The sequence below is a fragment of the Scyliorhinus canicula genome, chromosome 4, assembly GCF_902713615.1.
Source record: "Scyliorhinus canicula chromosome 4, sScyCan1.1, whole genome shotgun sequence".
Taxonomy (NCBI): Eukaryota; Metazoa; Chordata; class Chondrichthyes; order Carcharhiniformes; family Scyliorhinidae; genus Scyliorhinus; species Scyliorhinus canicula.
The window spans coordinates 192,236,804-192,264,178 of record NC_052149.1 but is presented as its reverse complement, the minus strand read 5'-3'; the positions used below and the strand labels follow the sequence as shown (position 1 = coordinate 192,264,178).

At 48.4% G+C, this 27,375-nt stretch overlaps 1 protein-coding gene across 5 annotated transcripts in view; it reads left to right on the top strand.

Annotated features, from left to right (window-relative positions):
• Nucleotides 1-27,375, top strand: part of myot (myotilin) — a 175,882-nt gene that overhangs the window by 52,173 nt on the left and 96,334 nt on the right. For all 5 annotated transcript variants that reach the window (XM_038795777.1, XM_038795773.1, XM_038795776.1 and 2 more), the window contains exons 6-7: nucleotides 10,164-10,283; nucleotides 24,504-24,750. In XM_038795777.1, the coding sequence (XP_038651705.1) occupies nucleotides 10,164-10,283; nucleotides 24,504-24,750 (367 nt within the window). The remainder of the gene's footprint in view (nucleotides 1-10,163; nucleotides 10,284-24,503; nucleotides 24,751-27,375) is intronic.

The following is a 27,375-nucleotide window of genomic DNA, read 5'->3' as shown; positions in this document are numbered from 1 at the left end:
GGGGCGTGCGGGAGAGTGAGAGTGGGGCGTGCGGGAGATTGAGAGTGGGGCATGCGGGAGAGTGAGAGTGGGGCATGCAAAGAGGTGAGAGCGGGGTCTGCAAGAGAGTGAGAGCGGGGCGTGCGGGAGAGTGAGAGCGGGGCGTGCGGGAGAGTGAGAGCGGGGCGTGCGGGAGAGTGAGAGCGGAGCCTGCGGGAGAGTGAGAGTGGAGCGTGCGGGAGATTGAGAGTGGAGCATGCGGGAGAGTGAGAGTGGAGCGTGCGAGAAGATGAGAGTGGGGCCTGCAGGAGGATGAGAGCGGGGCCTGTGAGAGAGTGAGAGTGGAGTAGGCTAGGACATGAGAGCGGGGCCTGTGAGAGAGTGAGAGTGGAGTAGGCTAGGACATGAGAGCGGGAGGATGAGAGTGGGGTCTGCGAGAGAGTGAGAGTGGGGCCTGCGAGAGAGTGAGAGTGGAGTAGGCTAGGACATGAGAGTGGGAGGATGAGAGTGGGGTCTGCGACAGAGTGAGAGTGGGACCTGCGAGAGAGTGAGAGTGGAGTAGGCTAGGACATGAGAGCGGGAGGATGAGAGTGGGGTCTGCGAGAGAGTGAGAGCGGGTCATGCGGCAGAGTGAGAGTGGGGCCTGCAAGTTGATGAAGATCGGGGCCTGCAATGCTGAGGGCTGTGCCAATGAGTGATGGGGGGAGCGAGTGGATGATTATGTGTGTGTGAGGAGATTGTGTATGTGCACATGAGAAATGATTGAATGTGTGTGTGAGAGAACTGTTTCTGTGAGAGATGCGTGTGTGTGAAATTTGGTTGTGTGAGAGAGATAGATGAGTGTGTGTGTGATGAGTGTGTGTGTGTGATGAGTATGTGTGTGAGAGAGAGGTGTGTGTGATGTACCATCAATTGGACACGAGTTGAGATGAAGATCCAAACATTAGGCTTTAATCGACTAGTTGTGTGCCCAGCAGTCGACTTACAGAGAAAGGCCGACTGCCGGGTCCTACGGGTTCTTATACCCCGCCTCATAGGCGGGACTACTTGCCTCCCGATCAATCAGTGAGCAGTCACATGACTAGTCTCAACCAAATAGCCGAGAGTCACATGACCGGCCTGAGCCAATGGGCAGCGAGTGTTCTGCACCAATGGCAGATAGGTACCATAAACCTCCTAGTCATATCACCACATTCACCCCTTGCGGAGAAAGAAGCCGGGGGTGGGGGGGGGGGGCGGGAGTAGGAAGGTGGGGGGGGGGGCTGTAGGACTGGTGATATGACTAGAGCTTGTGAGGTGTACCAAAGTAATTGATGGCTGCCCACTGGCTCGCGACAATTGTGCAAAACAATGAACAGTATACAAGTAAAACGAGAGAAAAAAAATGTGCAACATGTACATTGGAACTCTGAATGACATGAGGAGTCCAATAAAAGTGCAGTGGAAACATCAGGTCGATACGATCAGTCTGTCGGGCGCCCTCGATGTTCTGCTGGACCGTCGCAACGGTGCTGGTGACGTCGGGCCGGTGGCCGTCCTTGACTCCGGGAGCGGCGGTTGTGATCCTGTTTCCGTACCCCTGGTTGTCGCCAGTGAAACTCTGGCTGGGGGAGCGGGTTCCTGTGCGCTGGGTTACGAGGGTGCCGGGGGCGCCGGGGGGAATGGGGACTGGGAGGAGGGCATTGATGTGGGAGGTTGAGGCCGCACGCCAGCGGGTGCCAGGTCTCGAAGGGAGACTGTGTCCTGCCGACCGTCGGGATACTCCACGTACGCGTACTGCTAGCATGGAGTAACTGGACTCGTTCAACCAACGGGTCAGACTTGTGCACCCGCACATGCTTCCGGAGCAGGATGGGCCCGGGGGCGGCCAGCCAGGTCGGGAGTGGGGATCCTGCGGACGACTTCCTAGGGAAAACAAGAAGACGTTCGTGAGGTGTTTGATTAGTGGTAGTACAGAGGAGAGACCGAATTGAATGGAGGGCGCCGGGGATGACTTCTTGCCAGTGGGAGATAGGGAGATCTCTGGTCCGTAGGGCCAGTAGGACGGTCTTCCAGACTGTGCCATTCTCCCGCTCGACCTGCCCGTTACCCCGAGGGTTATAACTGGTCGTCCTGCTAGAGGCGATGCCCCTGCTGAGCAGGAATTGAAGCAGTTTGTCGCTCATAAAGAGGACCCCCGGTTGCTGTGGATGTACGCGGGGTCACCGAACAGGGAGAAAATGGAGAGGAGGGCCTTGATGACAGTTGTTGTGGTCATGTCAGGGCAGGGGATGGTGAAAGGGAAGCGGGAGTACTCGTCAATCACGCTTAAGAAGTAGGTGTTGCGATTGTTGGAGGGGAGGGGACCCTTGAAGTCCATACTAAGACGTTCAAAAGGGCGAGACGCCTTTACTAAATGTGCTTGTTCGGGGCGGTAAAAGTGCGGTTTGCACTCTGCGCAAATGTGGTAGTCTCTGGTCACGGTCCTGACCTCCTCGATGGAGATGGGCAGGTTGCGGGTCTTGATAAAGTGGTAGAAGCGGGTTACCCCTGGATGGCAGAGGTCCGCATGGAGGGTGCGGAGGCGGTCAATCTGCGCGCTGGCACAGGTACCACGGGACAGGGCATCAGGAGGCTCGTTGAGCTTCCCAGGACGATACAAGATATCGTAGTTGTACGTGGACAACTCTATCCGCCACCGCAAGATCTTGTCGTTCTTGATCTTGCCCCTCTGTGTATTATCAAACATAAAGGCCACTGACCACTGGTCTGTGAGGAGGGTGAACCTCCTGCCGGCCAGATAGTGCCTCCAGTATCGCACAGCTTCAACTATGGCCTGTGCCTCCTTTTCCACTGAGGAATGGCGGAGTTTGGAAGCGTGGAGGGTCCGGGAGAAGAAGGCCACGGGTCTACCCGCTTGGTTCAGGGTGGCCGCCAGAGCTACATCAGACGCGTCGCTCTCGACCTGGAATGGGAGGGACTCATCGATAGCATGCATCGTGGCCTTTGCGATATCCGCTTTGATGCGGCTGATGGTGGGCCTCCATCGACAGTGGAAAAGTATTCGATTGGATGAGGGGGTGGCTTTGTCTGCGTAATTCGGGACCCACTGGGCGTAATAGGAAAAGAAGCCCAGACAGCTTTTGAGGGATTTGAGGGAGTTGGGGAGAGGGAGTTCCATCAGGGGGCGCATGCGTTTGGGATCGGGGCCTATCACTCCGTTACGCACTACGTAGCCGAGGATGGCTAGACGGTCGGTGCTAAACACGCACTTATCCTTATTGTAAATGAGGTTAAGGAGTTTTGCTTTCCGGAGGAATTTTTGGAGGTTGGTGTCGTGATCCTGCTGGTCGTGGCCGCAGATGGTGACATTATCAAGATACGGAAATGTCGCCCGTAAGTCGTATTGGTCAACCATACGGTCCATCTCCCGTTGGAAGACCGAGACTCCATTTGTGACACCGAATGGAACCCTAAGAAAATGATAGAGGCGCGCCCATCTGCCTCAAACGCGGTGTACTTGCGGTCACTCGCGTGGATGGGACGCTGGTGATAGGCAGACTTAAGATCCACCGTGGAGAAGACTTTGTACTTCGCGATCCTGTTAACCAGGTCGGAAATACAAGGAAGTGGGTATGCGTCCAGCTGCGTAAACCTGTTGATGGTCTGACTGTAGTCAATGACCATCCGGTTTTTCTCCCCAGTCCGAACTACCAGCACTTGGGCTCACCAGGGACTGTTGCTGGCCTCGATGACTCCTTCCTTCAATAGCCTCTGGACCTCGGACTTGATGAAGGTCTGGTCCTGGGCACTGTATCGTCTGCTCCTAGTGGCGACAGGTTTACAATCTGGGGTGAGGTTCGCAAATAAGGAAGGGGGGTCCACTTTGAGGGATGCGAGGCTGCAGACAGTAAGGGGGGGAATAGGGCCGCCGAATTTGAAAGTCAAGCTCTGCAGGTTGCACTGGAAATCCAGTCCTAAGAGTGCCGGTGCGCAGAGGCGGAGGAGGACGAGGAGGTTGTAGTTTTTTAAAACTCTCCCTTGGACCATGAGGCCCGCTACGCAGCACCCGGTGATGTGGATGGAGTGCGAACCTGAGGCTAGAGCTAACTTATGCTTGACTGGGTGAACGGAGAGCGCGCAGCGCCTTACCGTATCAGGGTGGACAAAACTTTCTGTGCTCCCGGAGTCTAGTAGGCAGCTCGTTTCGTGTCCATTGAGAAGGATCTGTGTCGTTGCCGTAGAGAGCGTGCGTGGTCGCGACTGGTCGAGAGTCACTGCAGCGAATCGTGGCAGTAGGTCTGGGTCGTCTTCATTTGCAGAGTAGTCACCGGTGGGGTCTTCTGTGTTGGTCCAAAATGGCGGCGCCCGTCAGCCGCACGCGGACTCGGGGCCCCAAGATGGCGGCGCCCAGGTCCCGCACGTGGAGTCGGGGCCCCAAGATGGCGGCGCCCGTGGGTCACTCGTGGGGGCTGGAGTCAGGGGCAGAGAAGTCCGTGGGTCACTCGTGGGGGCTGGAGTCAGGGGCAGAGAAGTCCGTGGGTCACTCGTGGGGGCTGGAGTCAGGGGCAGAGAAGTCCGTGGGTCACTCGTGGGGGCTGGAGTCAGGGGCAGAGAAGTCCGTGGGTCACTCGTGGGGGCTGGAGTCAGGGGCAGAGAAGTCCGTGGGTCACTCGTGGTGGCTGGGAACGGCGGTAGGGGGGCCGTGTGCCTTGCGGGGCCCTGGGGGAGCGTGGGGGGCGATCCGCGGTCGCTGCGCGGAACAGCAGAGACCGACTTTGACTGACAGACCTTTCTTCCCGCAGCTTTTACACACTGCGGAGCGGGCCGGACAGCGCGGGCGGGGGTGCTTTGCTAGGCCACAGGAATAGCAGCGTTGCCCCGTGAGCTTATCGGGGCGCCCCGCAGCGCAGGCCTGGGGGGGGGGGGTCGGAGTCGGCGGGGGACAAGGGGATTGCATGCCACGTTGCCCAAGGGGCTGCCGCGCGGCCAGGGGCATATGCGCGGGCGTTTCGGTCGGCAACCTCCAGGGAGGATGCGAGGGTCCGTGCCTCAGCGAGGCTCAAGGTGTCCTCTTGCAACCTCTGGCGAATTGCAGAGTGTTGCATGCCTGCAACAAAGGCATCACGGATTAACAGTTCTGTGTGCTCTGCCGCAGTAACTTCTGGGCAGGCGCAATTTCTCCCCAGGACAACGAGGGCCCGATAAAATTCGTCAAGGGACTCACCGGGAAACTGTTGCCTTGTAGCTAGGAGATACCGTGCGTAAACTTGGTTAACAGACTCGAGGAAATGTCCTTTCAGAAGGTCCATGGCCGCATCATAATCTCGTTCGTCCTCAATCATCGAGTAGATGGCGGTGCTCACGCACGAGTGGAGGATGTGGAGTTTCTGCTCCTTGGTGGGCTGGCTGTCTGTGGTGGAGAGGTAGCTGTTGAAACACGCCAGCCAATGTTTAAAAGTTGCTGATGCGTTTGTAGCGTGCGGGCTGATGCGGAGGCAGTCTGGTTTGATCCGTAGCTCCATTTTAAACTTCTAGTCGATTAAATTGATGTACCATCAATTGGACACGAGTCGAGATGAAGATCCAAACGTTAGGCTTTAATTAACTAGTTGTGTGCCCGGCAGTCGACTTACAGAGAAAGGCCGACTGCCGGGTCCTACGGGTTCTTATACCCCGCCTCAAAGGCGGGACTAATTGCCTCCCGACCAATCGGTGAGCAGTCACCTGACTAGTCTCAACCAACAAGCCGAGAGGCGCATGTACGGCCTGAGCCAATGGGCAGCGAGTGTTCTGCACCAATGGCAGATAGGTACCGTAAACCTCCTAGTCATATCACCACAGTGTGTATGAGAGAGGCATGTGTGTGTGTGTGACAGAGGGTGTGTGTGAGTGTGTGTGAGAGTGTGAGTGTGTGAGTGTGTGTGAGAGAGACTGTGTCAGAGAGAGAGACTGGATGGCGGTTTGCTGTTCCTGCACTGGAGCGGAGGCCTGGAGAACCGCCGCCCGCGGCCCGAACCCCGCTGCCCGAACCCCTCCGCCCGCTGCCCGAACCCCTCCGCCCGCGGCCCGAACCCCGCCGCCTGAACCCCTCCGCCCGCAGCTTGAACCCCGCCGCCCGAACCCCTCCGCCCGCGGCCCGAACCCCGCTGCCCGAACCCCTCCGCCCGCTGCCCGAACCCCTCCGCCCGCGGCCCGAACCCCGCCGCCCGAACCCCGCCGCCCGAACCCCGCCGCCCGAACCCCGCCGCCCGAACCCCTCCGCCCGCGGCCCGAACCCCTCCGCCCGCTGCCCGAACCCCTCCGCCCGCTGCCCGAACCCCTCCGCCCGCGGCCCGAACCCCGCCGCCCGAACCCCGCCACCCGAACCCCGCCGCCCGAACCCCGCCGCCCGAACCCCTCCGCCTGCGGCCCGAACCCCTCCGCCCGCGGCCCGAACCCCGCCGCCCGAACCCCTCCGCCCGCGGCCCGAACCCCTCCGCCCGCGGCCCGAACCCCTCCGCCCGCGGCCCGAACCCCTCCGCCCGCGGCCCGAACCCCTCCGCCCGAGGCCCGAACCCCGCCGCCCGAACCCCTCCGCCCGCAGCTCGAACTCCGCCGCCCGAACCCCGCCGCCCGAACCCCTCCGCTCGCAGCCCAAACCCCGCCGCCCGAACCCCTCCGCCCGCGGCCCGAACCCCACCGCCCACAGTCCAAGTTGCAGTGTCGCGCTGCGTGGAAGAAGGAGCGGGATGAAGGGGGAGAGCTGGAGCGGGTGTGTCTGGAAATGGCGGATAGGGGTCTGATTCGGGCAGAGGATGGAAGGCCTACCGGGCGCTGTTTTGTTAAAGATGGTGCCCCGCCGCCTGCAGCTCGAGGTAAATTGATGGTGGCCTGTTGCTGCTCCTGAAGTCTTCGGGGCTTGGCCTCTTGAACTGTTGAAGTTGATTTTGGGATTTTGGCACCTTTTTCACTGACCTTTGTTTGTTTGGAGAGGCTAACTGGGGTTTTTTCCCCTGGGCATCGCCATATCACTGGGTGGCCATTTTCTGGATTATTGGTGGACTTTTCAAGCTGCACTGGTGTGTCAGCAAGTTTTGGACTTTTCAACCTGTGCTGGCAAGTCAACGAGTTTTGTACCAGATACTGTTTTGTTGTACCAGGACTGTCTCTTTTTGGTTTTTTACCTTGTACTTGTTGTCCTTGTTGTCTCAGTCCATGGTGTTAAACTGCTCTGCTTGCCGGTTGGGCAGGTTACCACGGTGCTGTGAAGGAGGGCCCCTCTCTCCTCTGCCATGCCCGGGTGTGTATCTTTCTGGTGGGCTGGGCCTCTTCGAGCAGGGCCTCTCCTCCGGTGTGAGGCTACCGGGCCGGGGGTGGGGGGGCGAGGGGGGAGGGTGCGATAAACTATGTGTGTGTGACAGAGGTATGTGTGTGTGAGAAAAAGATGAGTGTGAGCGATGAGTGTGTGTGAGAGAGGTGTGTGTGTGCGTGTGTGTGAGATACGTGTGTGTGATGAGTGTGTGTATGTATGTGTGTGTGTGTGTGAGAGGTGTGTGTGTGTGGGAGATACGTGTGTGTGATGAGTGTGTGTGTATGTGTGTGTGTGAGAGGTGGGTGTGTGTGAGAGAGATACGTGTGTGAGAGAGGTGTGTGTGTGTGTGTGAGTGATGAGTGTGTGTGAGAGAGGTGGGTGCATGTGTGTGAAAGATACATGTGTGAGCATCCAGCATTCATAAGAACATAAGAACTAGGAGCAGGAGTAGGCCATCTGGCCCCTCGAGCCTGCTCTGCCATTCAATGAGATCATAGCTGATCTTTTCTGGACTCAGCTCCAAAATCCGGCCTGAACACCATAACCCTTAATCCCTTTATTCTTCAAAAAACTATCTATCTTTATCTTAAAAACATTTAATGAAGGAGCCTCAACTGCTTTACTGGGCAAGGAATTCCATAGATTCACAACCCTTTGGGTGAAGAAGTTCCTCCTAAACTCAGCCCTAAATCTACTTCCCCTTATTTTGAGGCTATGTCCCCTAGTTCTGCTTTCACCCGCCAGTGGAAACAACCTGCCCGCATCTATCCTATCTATTCCCTTCATAATTTTATATGTTACTATGAGATCCTCCCTCATCCTTCTGAATTCCAACAAGTACAGTCCCAGTCTACTCAACCTCTCCTCGTAATCCAACCCCTTCAGCTCTGGGATTAACCTAGTGAATCTCCTCTGCACACCCTCCAGTGCCAGTAGGTCCTTTCTCAAGTAAGGAGACCAAAACTGAACACAGTACTCCAGGTGTGGCCTCACTAACACCTTATACAATTACAGCATAACCTCCCTAGTCTTAAACTCCATCCCTCTAGTAATGAAGGACAAAATTCCATTTGCCTTCTTAATCACCTGTTGCAACTGTAAACCAACTTTTTGCGACTCATTCACAAGCACACCCAGGTCTCTCTGCACAGCAGCATGCTTTAATATTTTATCATTTAAATAATAATCAAATAATAATTAATAATAATAATTAAATAATGGATAACCTCACATTTGTCAACATTGTATTCCATCTGCCAGACCCTAGCCCATTCACTTAACCTATCCAAATCCCTCTGCAGACTTCCGGTATCCTCTGCACTTTTCGCTTAGTGTTGTGTGCAAACTTGGACACATTGTCCTTGGTCCCCAACTCCAAATCATCTATGTAAATTGTGAACAATTGTGGGCCCAACAATGATCCCTGAGGGACACCACTAGCTACTGATTGCCAACCAGAGAAACACCCATTAATCCCCACTCTTTGCTTTCTATTAATTAACCAATCCTCTATCCATGCTACTGCTTCACCCTTAATGCCATGCGTCTTTATCTTATGCAGCAACCTTTTGTGTGGCACCTTGACAAAGGCTTTCTGGAAATCCAGATATACCACATCCATTGGCTCCCCTTTATCTACTGCACTGGTAATGTCCTCAAAAAATTCCACTAAATAAGTTAGGCACGACCTGCCCTTTCTCAACCCATGCTGCGTCTGCCCAATGGGACAATTTCTATCCGGATGCCTCGCTATTTCTTCCTTGATGATAGATTTCAGCATCTTCCCTATTACCAAAGTTAAGCTCACTGGCCTATAATTACCCGCTCTCTGCCTACGTCCTTTTTTAAACAGTGGCGTCACGTTTGCTAATTTCCAATCCACCGGGACCACCCCAGAGTCTAGTGAAGTTTGGTAAATTATCACTAGTGTATCTGCAATTTCCCTAGCCATCTCTTTTAGCACTCTGGGATGCATTCCATCATGGCCAGGAGACTTGTCTACCTTTAGCCCCATTAGCTTGCCCATCACTCCCTCCTTAGTGATAACAATCCTCTCAAGGTCCTCACCTGTCATAGCCTCATTTCTATCAGTCACTGACATGTTATTTGTGTCTTCCACTGTGAAGACCGACCCAGAAAACCTGTTCAGTTCCTCAGCCATTTCCTCATCTCCCATTATTAGAACTCCCTTCTCATCCTCTCAAGGACCAATATTTACATTAGCCACTCTTTTTTGTTTTATATATTTGTAGAAATATTCCAGCAGCTTTGTTCCCATTTGAACCAAAGGATCAGCAACTCCTCCCATTAAAAATGCCAAAGTGTAAGCCCTAAGTATGTTTTTAATAAGAAAGCCTTTTAATTATAGTAAACATATACAGATATGAAATAGAAAGACTTCCATAAATGTGGTTGTTGTATGTTTGCACCTATTGCATGAAAACTTATTATTTGGAGGTTTGGCTCTTTCTATGGAGAATCTTTCTCAGGGGTTCCCCTTCAGTACTCCTGGCAGGTCAAAAGTGCCCCATGGCTGGAAAGATTTGGGAAACTCTGTTCTAGGTCCCCCCCCCCCCCCCTCCCACTATCAGAGGTCCTCTCAACTATTATTGATGACATATCCTTTATAATAATCATTCTGGAAATGTGTTCTTGGAAATGTCAGTAGATTGTAAACATGGACATTATGGGAAAACTGTGAGGAATATGCTGTGCTCAACTAGTTAATGACAGAAGTAATCAACGACATTGAAATGACTCTAATTGGGACAGCTGTGCAATAATGTATTAAGTGGCTGCCAGCAATTTTATTGTTCCTTTTCTCCATTCTTTAACTGTAATTATATCCATTTAGATTCAGGCATGCAATATTCAGCAAAATCACCTTTTTCAAAATTTCTATTTATTATAGAAGAGGTGTGCACATTGGTGATTACAGAAGCTTTTCCAGAAGATTCCGGGCTGTATAATTGCGTTGCTACCAACCGGAGTGGAGCAACCTCCTGCTGTGCTCAGCTCACTGTCTTCTCAGGTACATTTTGCACACTGCATTCAATAACCTGAACTCAAAGACATGAACCAAAAGTGCCTCATAGCTTGCATATGTGATGTTGCAAAGATTAAATCATTTTCTGTGAAGTAAACCAAACTCTTAAAGAGACTTCTGCAATAAGAATATAACAGTTCAGAAGCAATTTCAATTTCTGACCAGGTACAAAACATCCAATTAAATAATAAACTTATTAAATAGGCACATGAATTCAAACACTCTGAAAAGCTACTGATCCTGGAGGGAAACTGGCATAATTGCTATGTTGTAAATGCACTCAAAATGCTGTAAAGGATTCACAGCAGACAGTGACCAGAGCAATTTCCCCCTGCACCATTGTATCATGTAGCTGCACTCAATCAAACCAAGGTAATAACATGACAGCATTAAAGCATAGATATTATTAACCAAAAAAAAGCGAGTCGCATAATTTTTTGCAATATTTAATGTAGAACAGTTGAAACAAAAACAGTAGTTTTAATGTCAATTACACAGGTAAGACTTTCCATTGCGATTTATTCACTGTGTCCTCATTGAGCGAAATTCTCCATTTGAGAGACTATGGTGTGATTCTCCGGCCTCGTTATGCTCTCGCTCAAGCGAAACAAAGCGGGGAATAGCGGGAGAGGCCGAAAACGAGAACCGCGCCAGGCGCCAAGCAGTTTGAGATGCCTGTAGGCAAAATTGGGATCACGTCATAGTGTGGCAAGAAACCAATTATCACCACTTAAGCCCTATTTTCGCACAATTAATGAGAGCCACCCCATGTCCAACGGCCTTTTGTCATTCAGCAGCCTCCCCAGCAGGTGCTCACGCTGGCGCCGATTAGTACTCCTTTTGAAAAATCTGAACTTGTGGGGAGCATCAGGGTCGGTCCTGGGTTCCAGCATTCCTCTGACTGCTGACTCCCCTGGGTGTTCCTACCTCCACCAGATGTGCACCAGCAGCTGTGTGGTGCTCACCAGATTGTGCTCCAGAAGCCTGACCACTACCATTTCCCACCAAAATCTGTGTATCTGCGCTGGTGAAGGGTGGGGATGACAGCTGTGATGCCTCGATTGTGTCTGCCTTGGACCTGTGCTCCAAGGTGTTCTCGTGGGAAGCTGGAGAGGGGGGGGGGGGGGGGGGCAGGATGGGCCGGCGCCATCAGCTGGAGGACCTTTGGGAGAATGGACATGTGGTCACTGGGAGGGATGGGTCAGTCAGTGAGGCAATCACTACTCACGTCTGACAGGTCCTCCGGGTGGAGCTCGGATGTTCCTCACCTCTGCGGTATCTGCCAGCCTCCATGTTGGTGACCACTCTGACCTTGGCCACACCGGTCAGCTCCAGGGCCCATTCCTCGAAGGTAGTGAGGATTCTTATATCCGGCACCCCACCGCCAGTCTGGGCCCTTTCCTGACGTTTGTGGGCGAACTTTTCCTGAGGAGACAGATTGAGGGCATTGTTAGCCACACTATGGTACACAATGGTGCGAGGGTGGTGTGATGGAAGGGTAGGGGGGATGGAGGGAGGGTTAGGGGTCGCATGGAGAGTTGGGGGTGGATGCTCGTATAGGGGCAGAAAGGTCTCTGGAATGGGGGCGGGGGCAGTTGGTGTCGACTCTCTCATGCTGCCCGCTGTAGGTCGGTGACCTTTTTCCGGCACTGGAGGCCCTCCTCCTGGTCACATTCCTGGAGCTGACAGCTGCCGCCACCTCATCCCAGGCAGCACTGGCTACCCGATAGCTGACCCTCCAGGATTCTCAGGGGAACAGAACATCCCTCCTGTCCTCCACAGCGTCTAGGAACTTCCCCAGATCAGCATCCTCTAATCTTGGGGCAGGTCTCCTGGGCGCCATTGTTGCGAGCTTGCTGGGGTTGGTTCAGCAAGTGCTGCTTACGTGCTGCTCGACCGTATCAGCAGGGGGCTGGCGAGTGCGGTACCGTCGAATAGGCTGGCGAGCCTTCATCTGCAGCAAGAAGCCCGTGAGGCCTCATTAAGTGGACCAATTAACATTGAATACCATTGCCGGCCTCATTGGGCCAAGCGCTGGAAGCTCACGATGATTCCCGCTCGCTACCACATTTAGAAATCTTTCCGGAGAATCGCACCCTATGTTCTACCTGAGTTGCACGTAGCATAAACGTAAATCGGGAAGCGATTCCCAACTTTTGCCAAAAGCATTTATGCACGGCAAGGCTTGCAATGTATTCCCAAGGGAATCGCTATCAGTCTGCCACTGTACGGGTGACCTGATAACAAGGTCTAGCGGCTGGCTCCCCCCCGCCCCCCCCCTCCCCCCCCCCCCTCCCCCCCCCCCCCCCCCTCCCCCCGCCCCCCCTCCTGCACATTGCAATTCAGACCCCCACCTCCTGGGTTTTCTGAGTCTCCCTCCCTTTCCCCAAGTATGCGAGTGATCTGAACCCCCCCCCCCCCACATAGAGCCCCTAACTAAAGAGACCCCCGCTGCGAAATTCTGAATAAGGAGACCTCTCCACAGATCCTAAATACAGAGAACTCCGCTAAAGACGCTCTAATTAAGAAAATACATCCCAGACCCCCTAAATAAAGAGATCTCCCTCAAGACCCCTAAATACGGAGATCCCCACAGCCCCCTGAATAAAGAGGCCCCGTAAAGACTCCCCAAATGAGGAGACCCCCCACACAGACCTGCCAGAAAAGACACTCCTCTCTGGAAGCTAGAAAGTAGTTCAGATAGAGGCAGTGGAAAAATTGCTATTGTAACACTCACATGGGCAATACACTGGCTCAGTCAGAGAAAGCACTATGTGTCAATTGATGGAAAGAGAAAAACAGCTATGTTTAAACCCCCTCAGATCCTTCAGCCTCCCTTACTAGGCTGTGACTGACAGCTTTCACACACACATAGCTGTCAGCTTTGCTCCAGTCATCTTCCTACACAGTTGAGTAATTCTGCAGTGCTCTAACCACTATGTTTATAGACATCAATCTTTGATTGACAGGTCGTGGCCCACTTCAAACAGAATTGAATGCTTTCCAATCACCTGCCTTCATGCATGAGTGATTGTCAAGCGGTCAGCTGGAAATTAACAGCACTTAATTCTGTTTGAAGTGTTTAAGAATAATATTCGATCAAAAGATTTATAGTGTTGCAAAAAATAGTAGTAAATCTGAGGATTCAATTGTTTTAGAAGCTAGTAAAGGGCCGCAAACAGGTTGACAATAAGGGAAAAGAATAGAATTAGAGTAAACTAGACAGAATCTAAGAACAGATTGTAAGGGATTTTATAAGTATATAAAAAGGAAGAGAGTAGGTAAAATCAATGTTGGTTCCTCAGAAGCAGAGAAAGAAAATTATCATGGGGAATGAGGAAATGGCAGACACAAGTTGCATGCCCAGAGGATAAAAAGAGAGGAAATTAATGTGATCAATCACAATTTCTCAGGATCTGATGGCCTTCATCCTAAGGTTCGAAAAGAGATAGCTGTAGAAATAACAGTGAAGGCCCTCGCTATGACGTTCCCAAATTTCTTAAATTCTGGGAAGGTCCCAGCAGATTGGAAGTGCGCAAATGTAAGACTGCTATTCAAAAAGGAAGGGAAAGAGAAAACATGGAACTGCAGGCTCATTATTCAGACATTAGTCATTGGAAAAATGCTGGAAGCTAACATTAAGGAAGCCTTAACAATGCACGCAGTAAAGCACAGCTTTACATGGGATCCCTGTAATATGAGGACCCCACAGGGACCTCTGTAATAGGGGACCCCCCACAGGGTCCCCTGTAACGCCCCCCCCCCCCCAGAGGGACACCCTGCCTAAAGGGAACCCCTTCACCGAACACCCCCCCACACCCAGACCCCCCCCCTCCCCCACACAGATCACCCTCCCATAAAAGGGGACCCCAGTCTGGAGAGCAGTTCAGACAGGGGCAGTGGAAAGCATTATAGCTGTATTACTTACCTTGCAGCTCCACGTGTCCATTCCTTGAAGGAGAGCAGCTGTGCCTACGTCTGGTTCCCACAGATCCACAAGCTGCAAGTCATTCATAGCTTTCGAGTAGTGGTCTGCAATTGACAGCTTCTAAAAACCATTTGCAGCTGTGATCCATTCATATCCCTCCACTGTTCAGTCGCCTAAGTGGGGAAACTCTAATGTTTGTAAACATTGACCACATCAAAGAGAGGTAAGTGTAGTGAAATCACACGCTTGAGTCATTGGAATGTACTAGGTGCTTGGGGACCTGCTCTGTCCCTGACCACCCCTGTGTCTCCAATGGCTTGGAAAAACCCCCAGGTGCCGTTATACCTGGTTTGTGTGCACCGGTACTAAACGGGACCTATTTGAGGCCTTGCTGGGGAGGCTGTTAATTCCCAGGCGATGGGAGAATCTGGCGTAAGCACATTTTAATGAGTCATACAGCTCATTTAAATGTGCTGAACTGGATCACGCCCAATGAGGGCGAGTCCAGATCGTAACATTCCGCGAGGTTCCGTTGAATTCAACGAGACATCTCAAGCATCGCGTTTCAATGGCCACGACGAGGCCGGTCAATCTTCATGTGGTGTAGCAGCTAATCTGTGGAACATACTACTTGTTTAGGAGTATGATACTGATACTAACACGGGCGTAGTGGATGAAATGGCCTCCTTCTGTGCTGCATCATAGTATGATTCTAGAAGAGAACAGTTAATAGTTTTCAAAATAATTGCTTGCAGTGTTAGTATTCTGCAAAGCAAGCACGGATGCTTAGATCTGTTCTCAGTTAGATAAGTACTTGTTTCCACCTCAATACGGGATGGCTGATAAAGGAGGTTTGTAAAATTCCGTACACAGGGAGCTCCGTTGCAATCGGGCTGAGGTAAACTGTTGTAGCAGGGAAGAGGAATTTACAGAATAGTGGCACCCGAGTGTTCTACACCCCCCCCCCCCCCCCCCCCCCAGCATTGACATCTTTCATCTCAATTCAATTACATTGTTAAGAAGTTGCATGTGATTATGCTTTCAGAATTTTAAATTCTGAGTCCTCCCTGTTGTTCAGTACATTAGTGCAAAGAAAGTCATATATTAGACCATCGAGGAGTTAAAAACAAGCAGTTGTGCTCGAGTAAGCCCTTCTGTGCATTTGGAATACTTCAATGTAAGCAATATAAACATACATAACTTTGGGATGTGAAGCTAAATATAATTCAATATTTACAAATTCAAATAAGAGTCAGACCTTCTGTGAAGTTTCCTTTCTTATGGAAACTCTTCAATGTCAGCTCCATAAATTGGAATGTGGCTCTTGTGAACAAAGCAAAACATCAACACTATATGTTCAAAGATAGGTTTTTAAAAATGGATGCTAATACATATCTTATTAATGTATTATTAAAGAATGGATGCTACTACATGTCTTATTAATCTATTATTAATGGTTATTGTTCCATCTACTCCAGCAAATCCCTTGCTGCCAGGCAGTTCTCAACCTTTTCATTAATGTATGGCAGCAGAACGCTCAATCACAATGAAAAAGTCTAGAAGGAAGCTTAATATCCCAGCTGAAATTAAATTAATCAGAAACATATTCTTCAATGAATAAAGCAATTTTAGTGAACCACGTGGGAGATGATAAGCCTCCATTCTGATTACCAGAGGTGATTAGTATGATTGTAAGAACTATGTTCAGATCACTGGCTAAGGGGCACTATCATATTCCCATTTTTAACCTTATCAGTTCATTTGCAATAATATCCCTAGGTTGTGTACTATCTTTAGCTGATAAAGATGGACTTCAATGTCTCTTTCCACATCTCTAACAATGCAGTTATATGACTGATCATGAACAAATTGTGCAAAAGCTATTTAGGATGCTGACTCTCCCTTTGCTGCTCTCTGAGAGGAATCTGGCTTTTGACTGATGTTTGGCTCCCCATCATGGCCCATCGCAGAACTGAACCCAGCTGCCTGCTGAACCGTGGAAGTGGACGTCTGTCCTAACAGAACAACATTTACCGCTATCCCCTCTATCAACTGAATTTTGGGCCCATTTTCATTTAGCTTTGCAGTTGCTTTGTGAAGCTCATTAGTGACTTGTTTAATCGTTAACAGGTCATATTGGTTTCAAAAAATTTGTTCATGGGATTTGAGCATCACTGGCTAGGCCAGCATTTATTGCCCATCCCCAGTTGGCCTTGAGACGTTGGTGGTGAGTTGCCTTCCTAAACTATTGCAGCTCATTCGATGCAGGAGCACCCACAGTGATGTTCGGGAGTTCCAGGATTTTGACCCAGCGAAAGTGAAGGAACAGCAATATAATACAGTGAACTTGGAGGGGGGATTGGCACGTAGTGATATACCCATGCATCTGCTGCTTGTGTCCTTTTAGGTGGGAGAGCTTGCAAGTTTTAAAGGTGCTGTCGAAAGGAGCCTTGGTAAGTTGCTGCAATGCATCCCGTAGATGGCAGACACTGCTGCCTCTGTGCATTGGTGGTGAAAGGAATGAATATTTAAGGTGGTGGATGCAGTTCCAATCGAGCGGGTTGTCCTGAATGGTGTTGAACTCCTTGACTGTTTAAGGCAGGGGTGGGCAAACTTTTCCGTGCAAGGGCCACATTCAGAAATTCACAATTTTAAATGGCCGCATAGTATATTAATTAATAGTCCCGGTTGTAACCAATTAGCGTGCGGCATATACCTCAGCGCTTCCCCCGGCAGCATCCTGCCTTTAGCCCTCTTTTTCTCTACTTTTCAAAAATGGCGCTTCACCCGGTTATGATTCTGGGCGCCTCATATAGAACATAGAACATAGAACAGTACAGCACAGAACAGGCCCTTCGGCCCTCGATGTTGTGCCGAGCAATGATCACCCTACTCAAGTCAACATATCCACCCTATACCAGTAACCCAACAGCCCCCCCCCTCCCATTAACCTTATAAAAAAAATTAAAAAAAAAAAAAATTTAAAACAATTTTTTTTTTATGACTTGATCTTGGTGGACTGCATAAAGACCTTTGGCAGGCCACATGCGGCCCGCGGGCCGTAGTTTGCCCACCCATGGTTTAAGGTGTTGCAATCATCCAGGCAAGTGGAGAGTATTCCATTGCACTCCCCACTTGTGTCTTGTGGATGGTGGGCAGGCCTTGGGGAGTCAGGAGGTGAGTTACACTCTGCAGAATTCCCAGTCTCTGATCTGCTCTTGTAGCCAAAGTATTTATATGACTAATCCAGTTCAATTTCTGGTCAATTATAACCTCCGGGATGGTGATAATGGGGGATTCAGCGATGGTAATGCAATATCAATGGGAAATGAGTTAATTATCTTGTGTTGGAGATGGTCATTGCTAAACCTTGTGTGGCGCGAATGTTACATAGAAACATAGAAAATAGGAGCAGCAGGTCATTCAGTCCTTCAAGCCTATTCCGCCATTCATTATGATCATGGCTGGTCATCCAACTCAATAGCCTATCCCCGCCTTTCCCTATATCCTTTGATACCCTTCGTCTAACTGCTTCTTGAAAACATAAAATGTTTGGGCCTCAACTACTTCTTGTGGTAACGAATTCCACAGGCTCATCACTCTCTAGGTGAAGAAATTTCTCCTCAGCTCTGTCCTTCTCCTCAGTCTGTGACCCCTGGTTCTGGGACACACCCACTATTGGGAACATCCTTCTTGCATCTACCCTATCTAGTCCTCTTAGAATTTTATGAGAGTTTCTGTGAGATCCCCCCTCATTCTTCTGAACTCCAGCGAATACAATCCTAACCGACTCAATCTGGCCTCATACATCCATCCTGCCATCCCAGGAATCAGTCTGATAAACCTTCATTGCATTCCATCGAGAGCACGAACATTCTTCCTCAGGTAAGGAGACCAAAACTGCACACAATATTCCAGATGTGGCCTCACTAAGGCCCTGTATTATCGCAGCAAGACACCTCAAACACAAATCCTCTCGCAATGAAAGTCAGCATACTCAGCATGAGTCAGCATGCCTCTTTACTGCCTGCTGTACCCGCATGCTTACTTTCAGTGACTGGTATATGAGGGCACCCAGGTATCGCTGCACATTCCCCTCTCCTAATTTATGGCCATTCAGATAATAGTCTGCCTTCCCATTTTTGCGACCAAAGTGGATAACCTCGCTTTTTGTCCAAATTATACTGTATCTGCCATTCATTTTCCCACTCACTCAACTTGTCTAAATCACATTGAAGGATCTCTGCGTCTTCCTCACAGCTCACCCTCCCACCCAACTTTGTGTCGTCTGCAAATTTGAAGACATTACATTTTGTTCTCTCATCTAAATCATTAATATGTATTGTGAGTAGCTGGGGTCAAACACCAATATCTGCAGTACCTCACAAATCATTGCCTGCCAATTTGAAAAAGACTCATTAATTCTTCTTTGTTTCCTGTCTGTGAACCAGTTTTCCATCCATCTCAATACACTACCCCTAACCCCATGTGCTTTAATTTTAAAAGCCTTCTGAAAGTCCAAATACACCACATCCACTGGCTCCCCCTCATCAACTCTATTATTTATATCCTCAAAGAATTCCAGTAGATTTGTCAAGCATGACTCCCCCTTCATAATCCATGCTGACTCTGTCCAATCCTGGCACTGTTTTTTAAGTGCTATGCTATATCATCTTCGATAATAGATTCTAGAATTTTCTCCACTACCTATGTCAGGCTATACTGGTTTATAATTCACTGTTTTCACTATAATCTCCCAAGTATTTAAAGTACCCAATTCTTTTTTTTCCCAATTAAGGGGCAATTTAGCGTGCACAATTCACCTACCTTGCACATCTTTGAGATGTGGGGGGGGGAGGGGAACCCATGCAAATGGGGAGAATTTGCTAATTCCACGCGGACAGTGACTCGGGGCCGGGATCGAACCCAGGGCTTCAGCGCCGTGAGGCAGCAGTGCCAACCACTGCGCCACCCTATCTCCCTTTTTACATAGTGGCGTTACATTCACTACCCTCCAATCTGTAGGAACTGTTCCAGAGTCTATAGAATCCTGTAAGATGACTACCAATGTATCAACTATTTCTAGAGCCATTTCCTTCAGTACTCTGGTCTGTGTGACAATATGTGTATTGTACGAATAATGAAGAGTTAGCAATTTACTGTAACTACATCCAACCACTAGATGGTGCTCAAGCGCATGCACGTGGATCACGTGATACTCTTGATTCGGGGGGTAGGTTGTTCAGCAAGATAGTGAATAGTCATGTTCTCAGGAACTCTATAGTTAGTATCATTGTTTTAGTCAATCTGTAATCTTTTATATCTCAGCAAGCAAGACAAATCTATTTCTTTTGTAGTGTAAATAAGTTAGCTATGTTCAAAACATAGCTACACTTCGAAGCCCTCCTCATTAAAAAAATCAAAGAACATCACAATGTGTAGATTATCAGGCCCTGGGGAGTTATCAGCCTTCAATCCCATCAAATTCCCAACACCATTTCTCTATTAATATTGATGTCCTTCAGTCCCTCGCTCTCACCAAACGGGGGGGGGGACTCGCAAAGAGAAGCCTCCAATTTTAAGTGGTAGTGCCCATGCGCATCGCCCACTGTCAACCCAATATTCCATAGGGATGCCCTGGTGGTCTAAGAAACAACAAGACAACCACAAATACACCTGAGAACACTCTCTGAAGGAATGCAAGTGTCAGCCACTGGACTGCTGTAAGTGCTGCAGAAAGACACAAGCTAGGCAAGGCTACCGGTATCATTAATACATGTACCACTCAAGCAAGAAGCCACAGCCAACTCAGATACACCAGCCTCCAGATGAAGGGACAATGCAGTTAGAACTGCATCGTCACAATCAAAGTCATCCCAATAAGGATAAGGCTACTCGTGAACGAGCATTCCTTAGAGATAGAGGTAGACACAGGAGCTACCTTCTCCATCATTGGTGAACATTCATTTAATCTCCTCCAAATGAGTATCCTTGCCTTAAACCTATGCAATACCAGAGCCAGGCTAGCCATGTATATGGGGCAACATCTGCAAATTATATGGACCGCCACGACCCCGGTAACCTAGAGACAACAGTCGGCCTGACTGCCTCTCGTATTTGTGTGATTGTCAGGACCAGGTCTCACGGGCAGGGACTGACTCCAAAAGATACAAGCGGGCTGGCTGGAAATTTTTAAATTGGGGATTGGAGGATTATATGAGATTATTACTAAATACCCAGAAGTCTTCAAGAGGGCCTCGATAAAATAAAAGGAGCAACAATCTATAATGACCCAGATGCCATGCGGAAATGCTTTAGAGAATGGCCAGTCCCGTACTTATTACTCCAGAAGGTGAAGACTGAGCTTGAGGAGTTGGAAAACCTTGGGATAATATGACCAGTGCAAATCACGGGGTGGCCCGTACCCGTTGTTCCCGTCCTCAAGCCCGACCACTCAGTCTGCCTTCGCTGGAATTATAAACTCAGTCAACAGGTTTTCAAAACTGGACCAGTGCTCCATGCCATGCATAGAGGATTTTTATGCCAGGAGAACCATAAGCTCCCTCCTTCGGCCTCCCTACACCCATGGGGAGTGGCCAGAAAGACCATGGGTGTGGGTACATGTCCACTTTGCTGGTCTGTTTTTAAGTTCTATGTTCCGAATCATAATGGTTGCTCATTCTAAATGGATGGAAGTACACTGCATGGCCTCGACGACTTCTCGCGCCACGATAGAGAAACTCCAGCAGAGCCTTTGCATTCACAACATATCGGAGGTCCTAGTCTCCAGGGGAGTTCGAAGCATTCCTGAAGTCGAACAGCATCAAACACATTTGGACAGTGCCATATCATCCAATGGTCTGGCAGAGCGGGTTGTACAGACCTTCAAAAATGGGATGAAGAAACAGCTGGATACATGGAGACAAGGTTGGCACGATTCCTGTTCGATTATTGCATCACACCCCATTCGCCGACTGAAGTCACCCCAGCAGAATTATTGATGGGATGATGACTTTGCACTAAGGCTAAGCCGGCTATTTCCCAATTTGGCGGGGAAGGTGGAATCTAAACAGGAGAGTCATAGAATCATAGAATCACTACAATGCAGAAGGAGGCCATTCGGTCCATCGAGTCTGTACTGACCCTCTGAAAGAGTACCCTACCTAGGCCCATGCCCCAAACCTATCCCTGTAACCCGGTAATCCCACCGAATCTTTTGGACACCAGAGCTAAGTTAGCATGGCCAATACACCTAACCTGCACATCTTTGGACTGTGGGAGGAAATCGGAGCACCCTGAGGAAACCCGCGCAGAAAAAATGTGTAATCTCCACACAGATAGTGATCCATGGCTGGAATTGAACCCGGGTCCCTGACGCTGTGAGGCAGCGGTGCTAACCACCATGCCAGCATTTTTAAATGGCATCCCGATCTCCCGATCCCGCTAATGTTATCCGCCTGACCCGCCCAACACCCCAACTCACCTGTTGGGGGATCCTCAGCCCCCCACACCAGACCTCATACGGGTAGTGCTCCTGCCAGTGCCACCTAGGCACCTGGATATTGCTAGCCTGGCACTCTGGCAGTGCTCCTGCCAGCCTGACACCTGGGCACCCTTGCAGTGCCAGCCCGGCACCTGGGTGGCACTGCAAGGGTGCTAAGGTAGCACTGTCAGGGTGTCAGGCTGGGAGTACCATGGTGCCCGGGTAGCATCAGCAGTGCCAGGGTCCCACCCCGCCCAGATTCCAACCACCCGGTGGCCTCTCATTTCCTGGGAGACCCCCTAGGACCCATTCTGCCCGTTCCCTGTTCGTGGGGACCAGTGCTAAACGGCACACAGCTGGGGTCTCCTTGGGCAATGCCAGTAGGGCCGGTTAGATCTGAAGTAGGCACAGTTAAGTGAGCAGTTAAGCCCACTTAACTATGCAAGTCTGCATCCTGCCCATTGTGGATGGGATCCAGATGGCGGCGTTTCACGAGATCCTGTTAGATCTCACAGGGCGTAATAACCGCATGGAATCCCGGAAGCGACATCTCGCAGGATCTACCGGCTACGTCCTGTCATATCCCGATTCCTACGTCCAATATCTAAGTAATTAAAAGCAAATTACTGATGTGTTGGGTATGCTGGGTCTGTGAGGACTGCGTTTACCAGAGCACTGAGAGAGACAGGCTACCAACACTTGTAGAAATACAACTCTATTTTATTTAATTGTGAGCTGTTAAACATACTTGCACTGTGGGTTGACACTATCTTAGGTTGACTGGAGACCTGAGGCTAACCTGACCAGACTATACTGCTAGCACATGGTGGATGTTCGTGTTGCTGATCACGGGCTCTAGCTGTCTCAGAGGCTGCATCCCAAGAGAGCAGGAAAACTAGTGCCCTCTGGCTTTATAGTGGCCGTGTCCTGGCTGGTGATTGGCTACTGTGTTCTGTGTGTTGATTGGTCTTTCAGTGTGTCAGTCAATGCCTGCCTATGCACCATCATATACTTGTGTGTATATTATGACAATTACTGCAGATGCTGGAATTTCAATGTCTGCATGAATATTCAGGCCCCAGAGCGCAGGGCACAAATGTCCTTGTTTGTCACACTGTCCATTCCCTGTTTAATTTTCTTCCTGCTTCTATTCCAAGTTAAGGTTGACTAATATTCTCATTCGGAAGGGAATCGAGTTCCATGCTTTTAAAGATTTTTGTTCTGCTGTTTTGATCTTCTGAGCTTGAACTCTGGGCATTGACTCCCTGAATAAAACTGTCTCCCTTATTCTGTCTGCCAATTTGTAGAGATTTGTGTGAACTTGTGATTCTATTGCAGGTGACACTGTCCTGTCATGAGATCTGTAAAAACATTAAATATAAAATCACGTATAGTTGTAAATGGAGACCTAATTACACAGCATCAAGACTTAAGGACAAGCATGGTCCGCAATGCTATTGGGTCTCTGGATCATGGGTCAGTTCATTGAAATGTCTTCAATGGAATTCCACCCCAGCAGCGTGAACTATTCTTGTACCAGAAGTCCATGTAAGCAGATATATGCTTCAGCATTTACACCTGAACGTGAAAATAATTATTTTCCTGGTTTAGATGAATACTTTGAAAAGAAAATTATATTTGATCGTTTACCATTTTAAATTATACAAGGTGGTGTTGTAGCACAGGTAACATTCAGATGAAGTAAAAGCAATGATAATAGAACATTTTCTGAGGTTGATTATTTATAACATATAAATGAACTACAAATGATGAATTGATTCTATTCCTTATGTATTTACTTAATCTGAATGTAACACATGGGCTTTCATATTATGTATATGTTATGCAAATGTTGGGTGGAGGAATATTTATTAACTATTCAGTAATCGGCATGCCTTAAATTTTGATATGATTTGTGTGTGCTGTACCTTAAACAATAGTGGGATACTTAACTCTTTAAAGGGGATGAGTGATATTTTAGAGCTTTGCAGGGTTGCTCAGAGTTAGGGGCGGCACAGTGGTTAGCACTACTGCCTCAGCGCCAGGGTCCCGGGTTTGATTCCGACCTCGGGTAACTGTCTGTGTGGAGTTTGTACATTCTCCCCATGTCTGCGCGGGTTTCTTCAGGGTGCTCCAGTTTCGTCCCACAGTCCCAAGGTGTGCAAGTTAGGTGGATTGGCCATGCGAAATTGCCACTTAGGGTGGAGTTACGGGGATAGGGAGTGGGATTGGGTTTAGGTAGGGTGATCTTTTGAAGGGCCGGTGCAGACTTGATGGGTCGAATGGCCTCCTTCTGCACTGTAGGAATTCTATGATTCTCTCTGTAACCATGACGCGGATCAGCAGGCAAAGAGTCAGCAACCCTGTGACAATGTGGCTAGTGAAGCAGCAATCAAAATATTTTTTTTTCCAATATGACGCCTCCACAAATTAAATTTTATAATTCTCCTTTCGAAAAGCAATTATTCGTACTCATGCAAGTAGAAAACATGTTCCCTGAAGGCGTAGCAGCCTGTGATAAACCCAGAGACCTCAGAGCCTTCTCGCAAGACAGGCTTAGTTTTCCAGAGAAATCACATATCGCTTGAGATGGTCGGCATTTCTGTTACACATTTCGGAAAGAGCCCAATGGTTGTCCCATATGACCAGCCAGTGGGTAAGGCAGAAACATGGGAAATCAATCCCTACTTATCCAAGTACTAATTCTACTTTTTAAATTGTATGAAATAATTTAGCAATACATTGCTCTGCATTTTTAATGATGTATTACATTAGTTGCTATTTACTTTTGCAGAAAATCAGAAGACTCAAGCTGATGTTTTTCAGTCCAGCACGGGGTTATATCCAGATAGCTCCCTGCAACAGTCAACCTTTGTGAATGATAATGGGATACCTGCCACAATAAACCACAGTAAACAGTGTGTATTGGAAAACACAAGGCAAAACACATGTAAGCATGTTACATTTGGCTCAGAGGCTCAAATCCTTGAAGTTTACCCTGATGCAGACACCTCTTCCTCAAAGAATCACAATCGTGAACTGTGAGTATACACATAGAATCGTAGCAAAATATTCTGTTTGACCGTGGACTGGGATTTCTGGGGGCCAAAAGGGAATTTGCTGAAACACTTCAGAAGTCTATTCTGAGGGAATCCACAAGAAAGAAGGCAATATTGGCTTACTTCTAACTAATGGAGAGAATAATAAGCCAAGCTGAACTAAGGGAGCTGTTGTTGTCCAGTGACCATCCCGTTGTTCATTGTAAGGGCAAAATGGGTGCCGAACAACATTGTAGGAGATGGTGACTGAAGACAGAAGTGTTTTTAGCCATTGAAAGATGGGGCAGAGTTGCTTGAGTTAAGTGGCAAGAGACTAGAAATCTTCAGTATCGAAAAGGAAGTGAGAATTTGAGTGCATGTTTGATGCTAACATGCTTGATATAACTGACCGTGAGGCTGGCTGTGACTGATCAAAGGTATAAGTTGCTAGTTCACCTCCAGCATAGGTGTTTCTGTGATTTCATCTACAGAAAGAAGGCTACCAAGATAGAGACAGTGGTTAGGTTCTTACAGCCATTGCATTCAGTGTTCATAGGTAGTCAAGGAAGGAAGTAATATGCTGGGTATAATATTAAAGACGTTACACATAAGTCAATGGTGATGTTGAAGTTTAACCTGGTCTGGTGTGAGGCTGTATCTGGAGTACAATATGCAATTTCAGGAAAGGTGTAAAATGATCGGATAGAATTCAGAGGACAACTACAGTTCAGATTCCTGAATTAAGAGTTATGAGAAAAGGTTATTTATCATGAAGTTTCAGTCTCTGGATGAAGAGGAAGGGTCTTGTTAAAGTTTGTCAAGATTTTCACTGGTTTGGAGAATTTGGACCCAACAAGGTTCTTCTGTCTATCACTGGAGTCTAAACACAGTAACACCATTTCAAGATAAAGGATTTGTGGAACTGAAAAACTTGCAATTATGGACCATTGATGGTTTGAACTGTCATGTGTGTATTATTGTTTGATACATTAATATAAAGTTGGCTGACAATGATAATGAAAAGCAATTCAAATCATGTTATTTAAATTAATAATTTGAAGTTAATGATGTACTTCATACCATAAAAACACTGAGATGTGCATTACATTTCATCAATTTTATCTGATAGTCTTTAACTATTCCACATGACATTCAAGACAGTCTTAGAGAAACACTATCTGTATGCAAAAGAAATACGGCGAAGCTTTACATGGAAAATGTCCATGAAGAACTTGGGCATGTCGTTCAGAGAAGAATCTACACAAAAAGGTAAGATTTATTACAAGAATAGTCAAGTTTATACACAGGCAGCGCACACAAACCTAGGCCAAAAGCAACAGTTAACTATGGACCTCTTCTTTCAGTTAATGTGACATGTTTTAGCTTGGTTTACATTCCATTGCTTGAGTTATGGACTCCTATTGTCAGAAATACTTTCAATCATTTGTCTACCATTTCATTTTCAATATCCCTTCTTACAATGCTCATTGGCTCATTCTCTTTGTACCTTATTCTTCACACACTATTCCGTCTGTAATTTCCTTTCAATATGCTGAACATTGTTTTTCTCGCATTACCTCATATTTCCTGTATTGATTTTTCCCACAAGGTCTTGCTCTACCTCATGATTTCTGCTCTCTGTCAATATGGGGCACTCCACTGTACACAGTTGCCTGCATAAATGCACACAAAAAGCATAAAGTGTCAGCCTTGACTCAGCAGCAAGACTCCCACTTCTGAATCATAAGGATGTGGATCCAAACACCTCTCTGGAGTCTTCTGTGCAGGACTGAGGGAGCCGGGTCTGCAGTGCACATTTGAGAAGAGTAAGGATATTGTCCTGGTATCCTGGCCAATATTTATTCCTCAACCATCATCACCAAAGCAACCAATTTTGTTATTTTTCTCACTGCTGTTTATGGGACTTTGTTATGCACCAACCTGGCTGTTGAATTTCCCCACATTACAACAGTAGCTACAATTAAGAAGTACTTTATTGACTTTGAAGAGCAATTGGACATCAGAGATTGTGAAAGGTGCTCTATAATTGCGCAAATTTTCCTCTTTTACAGTTCCACAAGCTGCAATGGTCAACAACAGTAATATATTCAGCTGCAAGTCATTCCACGTCAGTAAAACAGCAAAATCAAAACTTTGCACTGTTGCTGTAAACTGATTACACATGTTGATGAGATCCATTATATAGCAAAATGCTCCAACAACCCTCATGTCAAGGTTACATTAATAACATCTTATTGCTGACTCCCAACCACAAGAGTCTTCTTCATGCATCATGACAAAACCCTAAGAAAGTGAGGGGAATAAGCAGCTTCATATCAATGGTGATTAGAAGATCCCACATCAGTTTGAATGTGAGATCAGTTTACAGTATTGCTACACCAAGTGCTGAATATGCCTGTAGTTACAATGCGAGTAACTGTTTGCAGAAGAAAAACAAGAATGAGAGAGGAGAAATTTTGACTGTGAAATAACATAGCATCAGTGGCACTATCACCGAGGACCTCACCGATTCGCACCCTACAGGATAGGATGTTGTGATTTTACAGAATGGAAGATTCCAAAATATTTGCGTTGCTGATTACACCCACATGGCCCCTTGTGTACTTA